Here is a 14,231-nt window from a genome sequence, read left to right as displayed (position 1 = left end):
AGATGAAATATACAGGTATAGATATATGGCCATACAGTAGTTCCAAAAGAACGTGTACCCACATTAAATCTTCAAATATTTAATCTTTGAGAAGGGAACTATATCACTTGAATCCTTGCTCATAGATTACAAAAAGATGAAATAAAGTGCATCCATCTTTCTTTCTTTTCAAACAGAGATTTCTTTCTAGAATTGGGTTGACTATCAATATTATTGTGTTAATCTGTTTCAGGTACTGGTGGTAGTAAGACAAATGTTAAACTGGTTGGGGGTACGTCTCCAAACAATGGGCGAGTGGAGGTGTTTTACAATGGAGTGTGGGGGACCGTGTGTGATGACTCGTGGGATTACCGGGACGCTGGCGTTATCTGTGTCATGCTGGGATACCCCAGGTACACACAGTTAATGGTCTACTAACCACCTACACCCAGCCTGGGGGGGGGGGGGGTCAATGACCTACTCTCTGTCAGTCAATCTGCTACAGTTTGTATATTTGAAAATTGGATTTCCAAAATCAATCTTGAATAATTTTTGAAGTAGATATCTTTACAAATCCAAATGTTGCCACTTGATGTTACTTCTTAAGCTTGTTGACATGATGTCGAACACTGTTTGTATATTTATTCATATAAATGTTCATTAGAACTTTTTTGAGGCATCTTGTTAAGTGTTTGTTAGGTATATTTATTGGAGTGAGTGGTGTGAACCACGGGCCTCTTATTCTTTTGTAACTATACTATTGTCTCAATCAACAGAGAAAATGCTTTTGCATATTCATCGGCATACTTTGGTGCTGGCACTGGACAGATTTGGTTGGACGATTTAGCTTGTACAGGCACAGAGACTGACATTGCTGACTGCCCTTACATTAACTGGGGCTCTCACAACTGTGGGCATGGTGAAGATGCCGGCGTGGCTTGTTCAGGTAACATGATGATGTATGATTTTTGGGTACAAGAAATGAATTGAGTAAGAATTAGAATAATTTAGGTTCCAAGGAATGAATACTTGAAGAATTTGTAGAAAATGTTTTCAAATGCTACCTGCAGTTTAACTATTAATATACACACGTTTTGAGAGTTTTTGTAGCATAGGTGGATATTTTAAGATGATGAATGAGTAATACATTGTAGAACTTGGATGAAGCAAGGACTTTTGTTTTATGAGTTAGATTTCTGATTTATTTACATAGGGACCAGAGAGATTACAGTGGATAAGGTACCTGCAACCATTACAGATAGGCTGTATCCCACAGGTAAATAGGACGTTCATCATAATCAAATAATTGGCTGTATCCCACTGGTAAACAAGCCGTTCATTATTATCAAATAATAGGCTGTATCACACAGGTAAACAGGCCGTTCATTATTATCAAATAATAGGCTGTATCCCACAGGTAAACAGGCCGTTCATCATTATCAAATAATAGGCTGTATCCCACTGGTAAACAGGCCGTTCATCATTATCAAATAATAGGCTGTATCCCACAGGTAAACAGGCCGTTCATCTTTATCAAATAATAGGCTGTATCCCACAGGTAAACAGGCCGTTCATCATTATCAAATAATAGGCTGTATCCCACTGGTAAACAGGCCGTTCATCATTATCAAATAATAGGCTGTATCCCACAGGTAAACAGGCCGTTCATCTTTATCAAATAATAGGCTGTATCCCACAGGTAAACAGGCAGTTCCTCATTATCAAATAATAGGCTGTATCCCACAGGTAAACAGGCCATTCATCTTTATCAAATAATAGGCTGTATCCCACAGGTAAACAGGCCGTTCCTCATTATCAAATAATAGGCTGTATCCCACAGGTAAACAGGCCATTCATCTTTATCAAATAATAGACTATATCCCACAGGTAAACAGGTTGTTCCTCATTATCAAATAATAGGCTGTATCCCACAGGTAAACAGGCCATTCATCTTTATCAAATAATAGGCTGTATCCCACAGGTAAACAGGCCGTTCATCATTATCAAATAATAGGCTGTATCCCACTGGTAAACAGGCCGTTCATCATTATCAAATAATAGGCTGTATCCCACAGGTAAACAGGCCGTTCATTATTATCAAATAATAGGCTGTATCCCATAGGTAAACAGGCCGTTCATCATTATCAAATAATAGGCTGTATCCCATAGGTAAACAGGCCATTCATCATTATCAAATGATAGGCTGTATCCCACTGGTAAACAGGCCATTCATCATTATCAAATGATAGGCTGTATCCCAGTGGTAAACAGGCCGTTCATCATTATCAAATGATAGGCTGTATCCCACAGGTAAACGGGCCATTCATCATTATCAAATAATAGGCTGTATCCCACAGGTAAACGGGCCGTTCATCATAATCAAATAATAGGCTGTATCCCACTGGTAAACGGGCCGTTCATCATAATCAAATAATAGGCTGTATCCCACTGGTAAACGGCCCGTTCATCATTATCAAATAATAGGCTGTATCCCACAGGTAAACGGGCCGTTCATCATTATCAAATAATAGGCTGTATCCCAAAGGTAAACGGGCCGTTCATCATTATCAAATAATAGGCTGTATCCCACAGGTAAACAGGCCGTTCATCATTATCAAATAATAGGCTGTATCCCACAGGTAAACAGGCTATTCATCATAATCAAATAATAGGCTGTATCACACAGGTAAACAGGCTATATAGGCTATTCATCATAATCAAATAATAGGCTGTATCTCACAGGTAAATAGGACGTTCATCATTATCAAATAATTGTTTTTAATCGTTTACTCTGTACCTTCTATCTATGTTTATGATCTGTTGACAGAAGTGATAATGGTTGCTAATGGGAGTCGGGGTGTGGCGGGGCAGGAGGCCACCTTCATTCTTCCCCTCAACACCAGCTCTGGGGACATACTAAGGGTCCTGTTGATGGTGACCCAGGGATCTTGTGACAGCCACTCTGTCCTACAGGTAAACTACTCTGTTCCCACTTACAACAGGTGCTCTCCATGTGATGGGGGACCCACCTTCATTCAAACCAAACAACAAGTGTAGGGACTGCTCAAGTCTTGTTTGACGTTTATTTAATCATTTTCTTTATTTCAATTGCATTGTACATACTTTTGTATCATTTTAAAGGAAATATTTACAAGTTAAGTGGACTAGATGGTTGTGGCCATTATTAGACTATATTTATCTCCTTGGTATAAAGAGCTCTGTAAAAAGATAAATTGAAATGCTCAAAAGTGTGTATTTTCTTACACAAAATAATAGATTTCATTTGTAAAATGTTAATGTAGATCTGATGGCAAAATTTTTTGACTGTTCAGCCTCTTTAAACATCTCTGCTACCAAAAGAATTTACTAAAAATAGTTTCTTAATGCTGTGCATTCATTAACATTTTGAGGATTTAATGATCAGATGAATTATTGTTTGTTTAAACTTTAGATCAAGCAATCAGATGCACAATCATCCTCTGTGCTGTGGACATCCCAGAGGAATGACAGCGGTTCCTGGCACTGGCTGTGCATGCCTCTGCTGGACAACATGGACGGTCAACTAGAGTTCAAGGCCATCCACGGCATGTCATTCACGAATGATATCGCTATTGATACAATTTATGTCTCCAAGGAGAAGTGTCCACGTGAGTCATCAGAATTTTTAAATTGTATAAATGAGGCATGAAATGTCAAAGGAAACCATTTTAATTGTTCACCAGGTTCTTGTGCAATACATGTTAACTGCTAGAATATAACCCTAGCTGTACTGATGTTCAGTAATTAATTAGGGCCCCGCAAGGATTTGCGGGTGCCCTATAGTAATCACTCTGTACGTCCGTCCTTCTGTCTGTCCGTCTGTCACTCTTCCGTCCACAAATTTTCTGTTTTTTTCTAATAACTTTTTTTATGGTTGCCCAATCAAGTTCAAATTTGGTATGGTAGTTCAGTAGACAGAAATACATATTTTGATGCTAAGTTTGGTTCTCTATGTCTTTTGGTTAGGAGCTGGGGTGGTGGGGTAGATTCCTTAACTATGCATAAGAATGAATGGGCAAAGAGAGATAACTTCTGAGAATGTTACCATTGTATACTTGGAAGGCTATGCAATATTTGTCCTTTGGGATTAATTAACCTTCCACAGGAAGAAATTCCTAAGCTTTATCTTTATCTGTCACATTGAGATTAATTACTGCACTGCCTGTGTCTGCAAAGGAACTTTGTTTTGAAGTTAAGGTCAATTTTGAATGATGTGTAGTATTGTGTACATTCTTTGAAATATGGATTTAAAATATAATATTCATACTTTATTTTGGTTAAAATACCGTACACAATGATTTATGATAATTTTATTGAATTCTAAAATCATACTTTATTTTGGTTAAAATACCGTACACAATGATTTATGATAATTTTATTGAATTCTAAAATCAAGATATATATTAAGATATCCTTTTTCACTATTTTATTTTTTAATTATTTATTTTATTTTTTTCTGCCTTAATGCTGTTAATTTTAACAGGTAATCAGATAATAACCACATTCTGTCATTTCTGAAAAAAAAAATCTTATTGTAAATTTAGAAGAAAAGGATGAGAGAGCAAAACAATTAACCCCCTGGGATTAATTATCTTGCCTGCTGCAGAAAATTTAGAGGCTTATCTCTATCTGTCATATGAAGATTAATGAACACCTTTGTATGCAACTGATGTTTGTTTTGAAGTTGAGGTCAACCCTGGATGATACAATGTATTTGCATTCACTGAAGGCTTGCATTTTATAAAACACCTGTTCAAATCTTTTTTAAATACACATTTAATTTAGTTTTTTTTTTATAAGACATGAGGTTATCCCTGTTTTATGCAGATACAAGGTTACCATTTAGAGTTTTTGGACATTCAGGAATTATCTTGAAATTTTAAAAATACAGTTGTTACTTATAATTTTCAATAATTTTCAATTTTTTTTTTAAATGTAATCAAATATGAGCTGCACCCTTATATTTTTACCCCTCAGTTTAACACTTTAATTGTTGGATGAAAATCATATCCAACTACAAATCATGAGATCCTATATATTGCAGTTCTTTACATCTTATGCCGGGCATTTATTTTTCATCATTGTTAATATAAAGAGGATGGATTCAAAGTTGTTTTCACTTCTCTATATTAATTGTCATAGCGGGGCCCTTCCTGACTGGTCAGTTTTCTAGTTATTTGTTGTGAGAAGAAAAGAAAGCCATTATTAAATTCAGTCCATTTCACATCTTTAGATATTTTTTGTGTTTTGTCTTTAAGATGCTGCAACTTGTTCTTTCGAAGTGGAGAATGATTGTGGTTATGTGTTGGAATCCAGCTCTTCACAGTTCCAATGGACTTGGGGCAGAATGGAAGGGAATACCACAGTTAAGGACCCAACACGTGGCCTCTCAGGTTGCTAGAATTATTAGTGTTTTTTGTAATATGTCTTTAATATTCACAAAGAACATAAGCATCAATTTCTATCTTGCATTGCTCTAAGTAAAGCGTTAATTCAGAATTCAGTGCTTTGCTACCATGGTGGCAAAGCTTTGAATTTCAGTACCTTACATTTCAATTTCATTTACATTTATTACATTTAGAAATTTGATTAATGGTCACATCATCTCATATTGTACATAGTTTTACATCAACTTTGTGCATAGAAATCTGCAAACTAGACAAATGCTGTAAACCAACTTTTATTCACATGCGAGAAATTTTCACAAGGTTTGATAAAGCATCATCTTTGCAAACATTTCTCGCTGCGAACCAGCCCTTGTCATATAGTTGTTAAACAACACGGGTCTGAATGCAGCTTGGTCACAAACATCAGTCATTGCGAACAACTTTTTGGGATGTAAATTTGAATAAAATTGTCCTAAATAAAAGTTTGTTTACAGTAAACTGTTTCTGTTTACATATAGAACACTACATTAATGTAGTTTATGTCTTGGACATTACATACAAAATTGTTCATGTTTCGGTATAGGACACTACATGTACACCCAGTCTTGTCACAACAGCCAGCTAGCTCGGGAAGGTGCCACCAGTAGTCTTGTCTCACGGCAGTTCCTGATCTCGTCCAGTATGCACCTGACCTTCTACTATCTCCTCAGTGGCGCTGATTCTGGTGTGCTGAGTATGTCTCTGAAGTCTGATTCCAATTCTGCCACCAGTAGAGTGTTCTCCAGAAGTGGCGACCGTGGGTTCAACTGGTACAAAGCCTGTGTGGATATACCAAGCAGTGAAAACAATGTGTCCCTGGTGGTCACAGCATCTCAAGGCCAAAGCTGCAACCAAACATTTGCTGTGGACAATATTGTGATGGATGAAGGAGCTTGTCCTTGTAAGTTTTTGTCCTAAGAGATGGGGCTCTAACAATCAATTTGATACATAAAAGTAAGGGATTTAACAAATAATGTATATTTGGAACAACTTCTATTATGTTTCAGATCCACTGGTAGATGAGATGTGTGATTTTGAGAATCCTGACATGTGTCGCTATCAGTCCAATTGTACCATTGGCTCCAAGTTCCAGTGGGCCAGAGGTTCTGGGGAGACACCCTCAAGGGATACCGGCCCATACCACGATGGCAGTGGAAATCCACTGGGTAGGACTTCTCAGATTTTAGATTTGTCGTTCAAATGTTGAATTCAAACATGTACCATTAATCATTATTTTTATTGGACTTCAATTTCTTAATTTATTTGAATGTTCGGATATTTTTATCATTTTAGATAGAAATTAAATCTTCTTAGAATGAGATACAAGATATTGTTGAAAATACATTTATTGAGTACTGTTGTATATATTTATTCATTGACATTTGTTGAAAATTGAAAGTAAGAACATCGTATTTTCCATTTCTTAGAATAGATACATGCACTATAATAATGCATACTATTTCAGGTCACTACATGTTTGTGGAGGCTTCAGATGGACTACCTGGACATATGACTTACCTGTGGTTTCCACCTCTGGAAACTTCCCAAAATTCCAGCCTACAGTTCAAGTATCATATGTATGGTGACCAGATTGGGAAACTGTCTGTCCTGGCTGTGGACAGTACAGGATCTTTATCAGAACTTTGGTCCAAAACTGGAAGTCAGTGGCAGTACTGGCATAAGGTGACAACAATATATTTTCTCTCTCTCTCTCTCTCTCTCTCTCTCAGCTTAAATTTAAATACTAAATTGAAGCTTTTTATCTTACTCTACAGGCTTGCATCAATATCCCTGAACACTCCCAGTTTGTACCTTACTTTGTGGCAGAAAAAGGAAATGGTCATAGATCTGACATTGCACTGGATGATATCGTGTTACTGGACTCTGAATGTTCAGGTAGATATTTTGTCTTAATTTTCTTAGCAGTGTGGTGGAGAATGAAATGCTCCTCATAAAATGAATGTGAGTGCCTGTATATTGGAAGTAGTAATTTGCACTCTGGTTACTTGCTGGTTAGAAATGAGCTTTCTAGTGAGAGAATGCTATGCTTTGCTGTGCCATTGGATTTAACTGTAGCAATGAAATAAATTTTAAAAATTAGATAGAATAAAGATGGGTTATCACAACAGAAATCATTTTTTAATACATTATTCCATATTAAGTAAACCAGTCCTGCTTTTCAATGACTGACGATATCAATTGTATGTACAAACATTTCAACATTTGAATATTTCAGAAGAGGCATCATTGAGTTGTGAGTTTGAAGATGAATTCCTTTGTGGATACATGAACAGTAGCCTCACCCCTTGGACTTGGGTACACTACTCTGATACCAGCTACCAGTCAGCAGTACCAAACAAGACAGGTATAAACAGCAACAGTAATCGAAGTGTAAATTTTGCTGAACAGGTTGAAATCTGCTTTGTCTTTACAAAATACTGTTTGATACGAAAATCATTAAATATGATGCATATGTTTTTAGCTATGATGGCACCGAGATGAATGATATTTTCAGTCATCCGTTTGTTAACTTTCGATATTTCTATATATTCTTAATTATTTTATTTAAACTTTATAAAAAGCAATCTTGGGTGATGGGTTGCAAGCTGATCCAAATGAATGGTGAATGCAGGAATGGAAATGCATGAGAGGAACAGTTGTAATGACTAAATTGAATTCGAACTGTTGTTATCATTATTACTACGATTTATACTGCCAACGAAAATAACGAAATTAAATCCTTGACAAATATTTCCTTCTCTAAAGTATATATTAAAAGCATCATTACTCCAACAGGTCACTACATGAAGAGTTCCTCTGGAGACCCAGCCATCTTGATGTCACCAAGCTTTACGCTGGATGGCAGCAAGAGCTGTGTGCAGTTCAGCTTCTTCTCTGACAATGGTGCAAGCAACGCTTCCATGTTAATCCAACTGTGGGAGGAGTCAGAGCAGGCCACAATGAGAACGGTCTGGAACAGGACTCGTGACTCTGACGGATACTGGCAGAATGGACAGTTCCAACTGCATATTCCTGCGGGAAATTTCCGACTTGCATTCCTTGGAGAGTCGATAGAGGATGGGTTTTTGGCTGTTGATAACATCACTTTGATACAGGGAGAGTGTCCAAAACTAGGTAAGGCTAAGCACCATTCAATGTCCCACTGGTTTTTAAGGCTTACATTATCTACACTATTCTCAGATGTAACTGCAGGTGCTTTGTTTTATTTTATGAAATATGAGTTTTCTTTACATCTTATCAAAAAAGGGCTGGACTCTCTTTATTGACCTTGATATTACAAATTGATATATGTTATAAATGTAAAAAAAACTTGAATGCATCATTGCTCAGTAGGCATGTTATATGTTGGTATTTTATATGGAACAGTGAGAGATTCCATTTTTGTTTCAGCTTGCCCTGATGGTTTCTTCAGCTGTTCAGAACAGTGTATATTAAATGCCTATGTTTGTGACAAAATTCCTCACTGCGCAAATGAAGAAGATGAAACTTTGCACTGCGGTAAGAAATAAACAGTACCTTCATATTATTTAAAGAATAGGATACTGAGAGAGTACCTTTTCATTTTAAGATATTAGATCAATGGATGATTGAACGTTTTGTAGTACGAAGCATATCCTGTGATTTTGAGGACAGCTACCACTGTGGCTACATCAATGACACCTCCAATTCTACCCCCCTGCAGTGGCTACAGAGTATGGTGGTGGGTTACACTCTGGTTACTGACCACACCCACCAGTCTACCAACACCAGCACTCAGGGTTTGTATCAAGATAGGGATTCTGAATTCTCTTCTATATTGATTGTGCATGCTAATGCATGATTTTAAGGACATTAGATGTTTTCTTGAATGGTTTGTCATTCTGATCTTCTTAACAGTTTGTTAATGTGGGTGGTAATGTAAAATTCAGGACAAGGGTGTAAATGGGATCCATTTTCCATGATCCCTCTAAAATGTGATACTGTTACATCCCAAAAAATACAATACACAGAAATTACCTGGTATAACTGGAATTGTTCATAGAGCAAACTTTCTTATTTGCATAAAATGATCTGACGCAATTAAAAAACAGATACACATTTTCCCTATTTTCACAAATTTTATGACGTGCGAAAAGAAAACGGATAAACACTATATTGATTGATTGAAGCCCAAGTTAGAATTAAAAGTACAACGCATACTAGAAAAAGAAACGGCTAGCTTCTGATAATTTGATTCATTTTGTTATTTCTCTTGGACAGGGTACTTCCTAGCTTTTCAGACCACATACGGTTCTCCAGGAGGAATACTGAATGCTCCCAGAGAAAATACAACATCGCAATCTTGCCTGAAGTTCTTCACTTTCGGGAATAGAGATCTGAGTGTCCTCATAAGAAGGAATGGAAATCTTAGCCAGGTCTCTGTCCCAGCCATCAACTCTAGCACCGTCTGGAGGCCAGTTCAGGTACAGAAACTCAGAGCTTTGTTTGACATAGCTGTCAAATTCAAAATTATAAAATTATAAGGACCTGGGTTTCAAGCAAAGTCACTCAAAAATGTGTCTCATTACAAAATGTTGCAGTTTAGAAGGGAATATTTACAATTTACATATTAAGGAAATGTGTTAAAGGCCTTATATATGTGCTCTAGGCATAAAGAGGACTTAGTAGGTAAATGTACAGTAATTTTTATTCTTTATGTGTAAATTGTTTCAGTACTTTGTTCTGAAAGTTAGCTGTTACATGCACTATATACTTCTCCTGACTTCTCACGGTACTGTTCTACAGATTCCTATTCAAGCGGGAGTATTGCAGGTCCAGTTTTATTGGCCATATGTCTATACTACATCTAGTAACCCTAAGTATGCTGGAATCGATGATGTTACCCTGATGAATGGCACCTGTCCACCCATTGGTTAGTACTGAATAGCTAGAGCCCACTGAATTAGCTTTCTGTAGATGATTTTTAATGTATGATTGTTAATGATATATTTCTTGAAAACAAGAGTCAAGTCATATTGAAGGAAACATTGTTTTAATTGACTTTCAAATGACTTTCATTACTTTTATTAATTGATAATCATATATTGTAAAAGTGTAATAATTAACATGTCTGTTTATTACCTGGATTATAGAGTGCCCTGCCAGCATGTTTACCTGTGGTACCACTTCATGCTTACCTGTGGAATACAGGTGTAATCGTAGAATTGACTGTGAAAATGGGGAAGATGAATTAGGATGTCGTAAGTTGTACATTGGAATTCTTCGCTCTTAGTGTTAATTAAAGGTTGATCAATCCTTAAATGCCAAAAGTCATTTTTGTCTTGACCTTTTCAGATTATAATTGCTGAATGCAAAATAAGAATTTTTTTAATATGTTAAAAAAATGAAACAGAAAAAATCAGGACTGTTTGCCTATTAGATAAAAAGAAATATTACTACCAATAAATATTAACAAATAATTCCTGAATATAACAGTTTATCATAATTACGCTGAGGATTGGATATAAAAAATAACTATTAAGCTGTATTAAAAGCTAAAACTTTGAAAACAAGGACTTATAATGACACAAACGCGATTGATACACTGTATAAAGACTTGTACAATACTTTTAGCCTTCAACATTACCTGTGACTTTGAGAGTAACAACTGGTGTGGATACTCAGATTTTACCCGGTTTGGCCGGAGACAAGGAAACTTCTTTCATCTTCCATACGCAGACCACACTACTCAAACGTTAGAAGGTAATAAAAGATTCATTGTCTTATAATGAAGTAAATCAAGTTAAGAATTAAAATTGTTTGTGCAATATGGAGTCCTATCATGTATTAAGGATCCCTGAGTCATGCATTTTTTTTAATGCTAAGAAAAATCCCTGATGGTAAAATTAGTAAGTGAAAAATTGTATTCAATTCAGTTCAATTTCTTTATTGACCAATTAAGGGCCTTCAAGGGGCAACATGAAGATTGTACATAAAACATTCAATAAACATATACAAGAGGGAAAGAGTTGAATGATTGAAAGAGCTAGGAACATTTAATTAGTTTATATATGTATGTTTCTATACTCAAAACATATATATTTTTTTTATTGTTTGGAATTTCTTTTAAATTGAATGATAGGTATGAATAATATTGATTCAGTTGTTACAGATATTAGACCAGTGGCCAAATGGCTACTGATACGAATCCTTTGATCATTGAAATTAATTTGTATGGTCTTAGTCTAAGCTAGTTAACAACTTGCAATTAGTGTGGTATATCAGTTATGGTATTACTACATGGCCAGTCAGTTGTTTTTAAGTCTTGGCAAGAGGGAAACTTGAGAATAATCTTTATTGCACCAGTTTAATTCTCCTGGTATCATTCTCTCCCCAAGGTCACTACATGTACTTCAGCAGTGAATTCGGGGAGACAGCTAACATCACCAGCCCGACGGAGTATTTACAAGATGGCTGCCTTTCCTTTCATTATAACATGGAGGGTGGTCCATCGGCTCAGCTTACTGTGTATGTCAACACCGACGGCAAAAGCGAGCTACGTTTTATCAAAGACGGTGTCGGCGTCCGTAGAGATGAATGGGTTCAGGGTCAAATTCCAATCACAGGAGGTCGGATTTACGTGGAATTTGCTGCCTATGGCACGGAATATTTCTCCAAACCAGGAGTTGTGGCCCTTGATGATGTGAGATATGTTGAGGGAGAGAGCTGTCCAGAAAAGGGTACGGGATTCTGTTTGTTTTAGTTCTGTTTGTTTTAATTTTAGTCCATACTTAAAGTACTTGGTTAAAATTTTGAAATTGATTACTGGTAGTTACCTTTTTTTCATCTTAAATGTTTTTTCTGGAATTCTTTAAAACATATTTAGTCTTTAGAGTTAATTATGTATTCTAGCAAACTTATTGTGTATAAATTTCTTCACTGAGAGAAGAAATTGTTGTACACTTCTTTAAGTCCTGCATGGAGGATTAAAATTAAAATTAATTAACATTAGTTTTAACCTAAAGCTTGGCAGTTTTAGCTGACTTTAAAGTCAAAGATAGGTCCAAATTCAGTTCTATAATTAAAAGTCATGGTCTTGCTATTGGCAGTCTTAAACGGATGCAAGTTCTTCATTTGTAAATTCCAGAATTTTGAGAGGGAGAGTAGTGTTTATTATGTTTCTGTTCACAGCCTGTCTCTCTAGTGAGTTTGCCTGTAATGACACAGGGACCTGTATCCCAGGCTATCTTACACGGGACGGTCTCGCTGACTGTGACGATTCATCAGATGAACGTGAGTGGCTGTTTCTGTGGTTAATCTTAGTTTAATTTTCTATTTAATTTACAACTGAATGAGTTAAATCTTCTTGAGTGTTTGATATCTTCATAGTTTAATTTTCTATTTAATTTAGAATTGAATGAGTTAAATCTTCTTGAGTGATCTATGCAATAAGTATTTGTCCACATAGTTATTTGTAATATTTCGCTGCTGTAGAAATGTCAACATCCTTAGTATGTATGGATACCTTGATATTACAGTGGTGACATTAGGGTAGATATATATACAGAGCCAATTTCCAAATTCCTTTTGGCATATTATTTAGAGTTTGATATTACTTTAAGCTGTCCATTTCTATGAAATGGTTTCAGGAAAACCTTCTTTCTATACTTTTTGTAATTGCCACATTTCAATCTATTAAATGTAAATGCATATATATGTACAAAGTGTCACTAAATAGGCTCAAGAAGAAAAAAAAAAAAAAAAGCTTTATTTTCATAACTACGTTATTTAAACATGAATCAAATCAAATAAAATAATCAAATCTTCAAACTGATCAATGTATGTAATCTCTGTAGATGCTGGCAATGTTAGCGTGAGCCTTGTCCGTCTGGTAGGGGGTGTGGACCCGTCCTACGGTCGACTAGAGATCATGGATGCCTCTGGTATCTATAAATCTGTGTGTGAATATGGATGGAGACACGAGCGGGAGTCTCAGGTGGTCTGTAGAGAGCTCGGATACAGGTAAGGATTCTCTCTGTATAGATACCTGTGAAAGTGTATGAAATTGCATGAAAAGGCGACAGAAATAAGCAGTTTAGTCGTTTTGCAAAAGCATGTAAAATGGTACCGTAATGATAAACTCGATATACATACCGTGATGCATTGTCATTTAAATTCTCAGGTATTTTTTGTATAGATGCCTCGTCCTTTAAAAAAATAAGGTGAAATAAATATTTCATGTGATAACGAAAGTTTTGTTGTAACCAATAATGATACTGCCATAAAGTAAAAAAACCATTAAAAATGATAAATAATATGTAAAGTATGTGTTATGAATTACTCTGTGAAATGGAATGTTTTCAGTAACTATTAGCCTGTGGATTATAATTACATGTTTGGTAATTCTGTTTTTCAGCCAAGCTGTAAGGACATACAATAGGTCTGAGTATGGTTTGACCAGCCAGAGACTCTATCATGGACTTCAGTATTTCTGCGGTGGATCTGAAAGCTCTCTTGCCTTGTGTAGCCGTACCACTAGGTACTCCTGTGTCTACGGCAGCAAGTACAGCAATGAGGCCCAGGTGTCTATAGCCTGCTCCAACACAGGTACAGAGAGAGAGAGAGAGAGACAGAGAGACTGAGAGCAACTCATTCATCTACATGTATTTATTGGGAGTGGAACATGTATGATACAAGTATACAATGAAATTTGACTATTATGAGGGGAGAAAGACAGATGGTAATATGGATACAAATAATTCATGTATTTAATGTATATAGAGAGAGGTATAGTCATATCACAGATAC

General features: G+C 36.1%; 1 protein-coding gene and 1 long non-coding RNA gene across 5 annotated transcripts in view; one reads left to right on the top strand and one right to left on the bottom strand.

The window, feature by feature from the left end:
* Positions 1 to 14,231, top strand: part of LOC105331210 (MAM and LDL-receptor class A domain-containing protein 2) — a 100,041-nt gene that overhangs the window by 79,150 nt on the left and 6,660 nt on the right. For all 4 annotated transcript variants that reach the window (XM_066086118.1, XM_066086117.1, XM_066086115.1 and 1 more), the window contains 22 exons: positions 233 to 392; positions 756 to 925; positions 1,193 to 1,255; positions 2,807 to 2,952; positions 3,431 to 3,626; positions 5,277 to 5,411; positions 5,989 to 6,345; positions 6,452 to 6,610; positions 6,910 to 7,127; positions 7,220 to 7,340; positions 7,681 to 7,809; positions 8,241 to 8,579; positions 8,856 to 8,963; positions 9,068 to 9,223; positions 9,705 to 9,907; positions 10,230 to 10,356; positions 10,577 to 10,684; positions 11,058 to 11,186; positions 11,822 to 12,163; positions 12,615 to 12,716; positions 13,280 to 13,445; positions 13,840 to 14,030. In XM_066086118.1, coding sequence (XP_065942190.1) covers positions 233 to 392; positions 756 to 925; positions 1,193 to 1,255; positions 2,807 to 2,952; positions 3,431 to 3,626; positions 5,277 to 5,411; positions 5,989 to 6,345; positions 6,452 to 6,610; positions 6,910 to 7,127; positions 7,220 to 7,340; positions 7,681 to 7,809; positions 8,241 to 8,579; positions 8,856 to 8,963; positions 9,068 to 9,223; positions 9,705 to 9,907; positions 10,230 to 10,356; positions 10,577 to 10,684; positions 11,058 to 11,186; positions 11,822 to 12,163; positions 12,615 to 12,716; positions 13,280 to 13,445; positions 13,840 to 14,030 — 3,825 coding nt within the window. The remainder of the gene's footprint in view (positions 1 to 232; positions 393 to 755; positions 926 to 1,192; positions 1,256 to 2,806; positions 2,953 to 3,430; positions 3,627 to 5,276; positions 5,412 to 5,988; positions 6,346 to 6,451; positions 6,611 to 6,909; positions 7,128 to 7,219; positions 7,341 to 7,680; positions 7,810 to 8,240; positions 8,580 to 8,855; positions 8,964 to 9,067; positions 9,224 to 9,704; positions 9,908 to 10,229; positions 10,357 to 10,576; positions 10,685 to 11,057; positions 11,187 to 11,821; positions 12,164 to 12,614; positions 12,717 to 13,279; positions 13,446 to 13,839; positions 14,031 to 14,231) is intronic.
* LOC117684641 (uncharacterized) lies at positions 13,343 to 13,956 on the bottom strand. Its single transcript, XR_004598350.2, has 3 exons — positions 13,816 to 13,956; positions 13,578 to 13,630; positions 13,343 to 13,470 (listed from the first exon to the last, which is right to left on the bottom strand). It is a non-coding gene; the product is annotated as an uncharacterized lncRNA (long non-coding RNA).

This window comes from Magallana gigas, chromosome 5 (assembly GCF_963853765.1).
Source record: "Magallana gigas chromosome 5, xbMagGiga1.1, whole genome shotgun sequence".
Lineage (NCBI taxonomy): Eukaryota > Metazoa > Mollusca > Bivalvia > Ostreida > Ostreidae > Magallana > Magallana gigas.
This window is presented reverse-complemented; position numbering and strand designations above follow the sequence as displayed.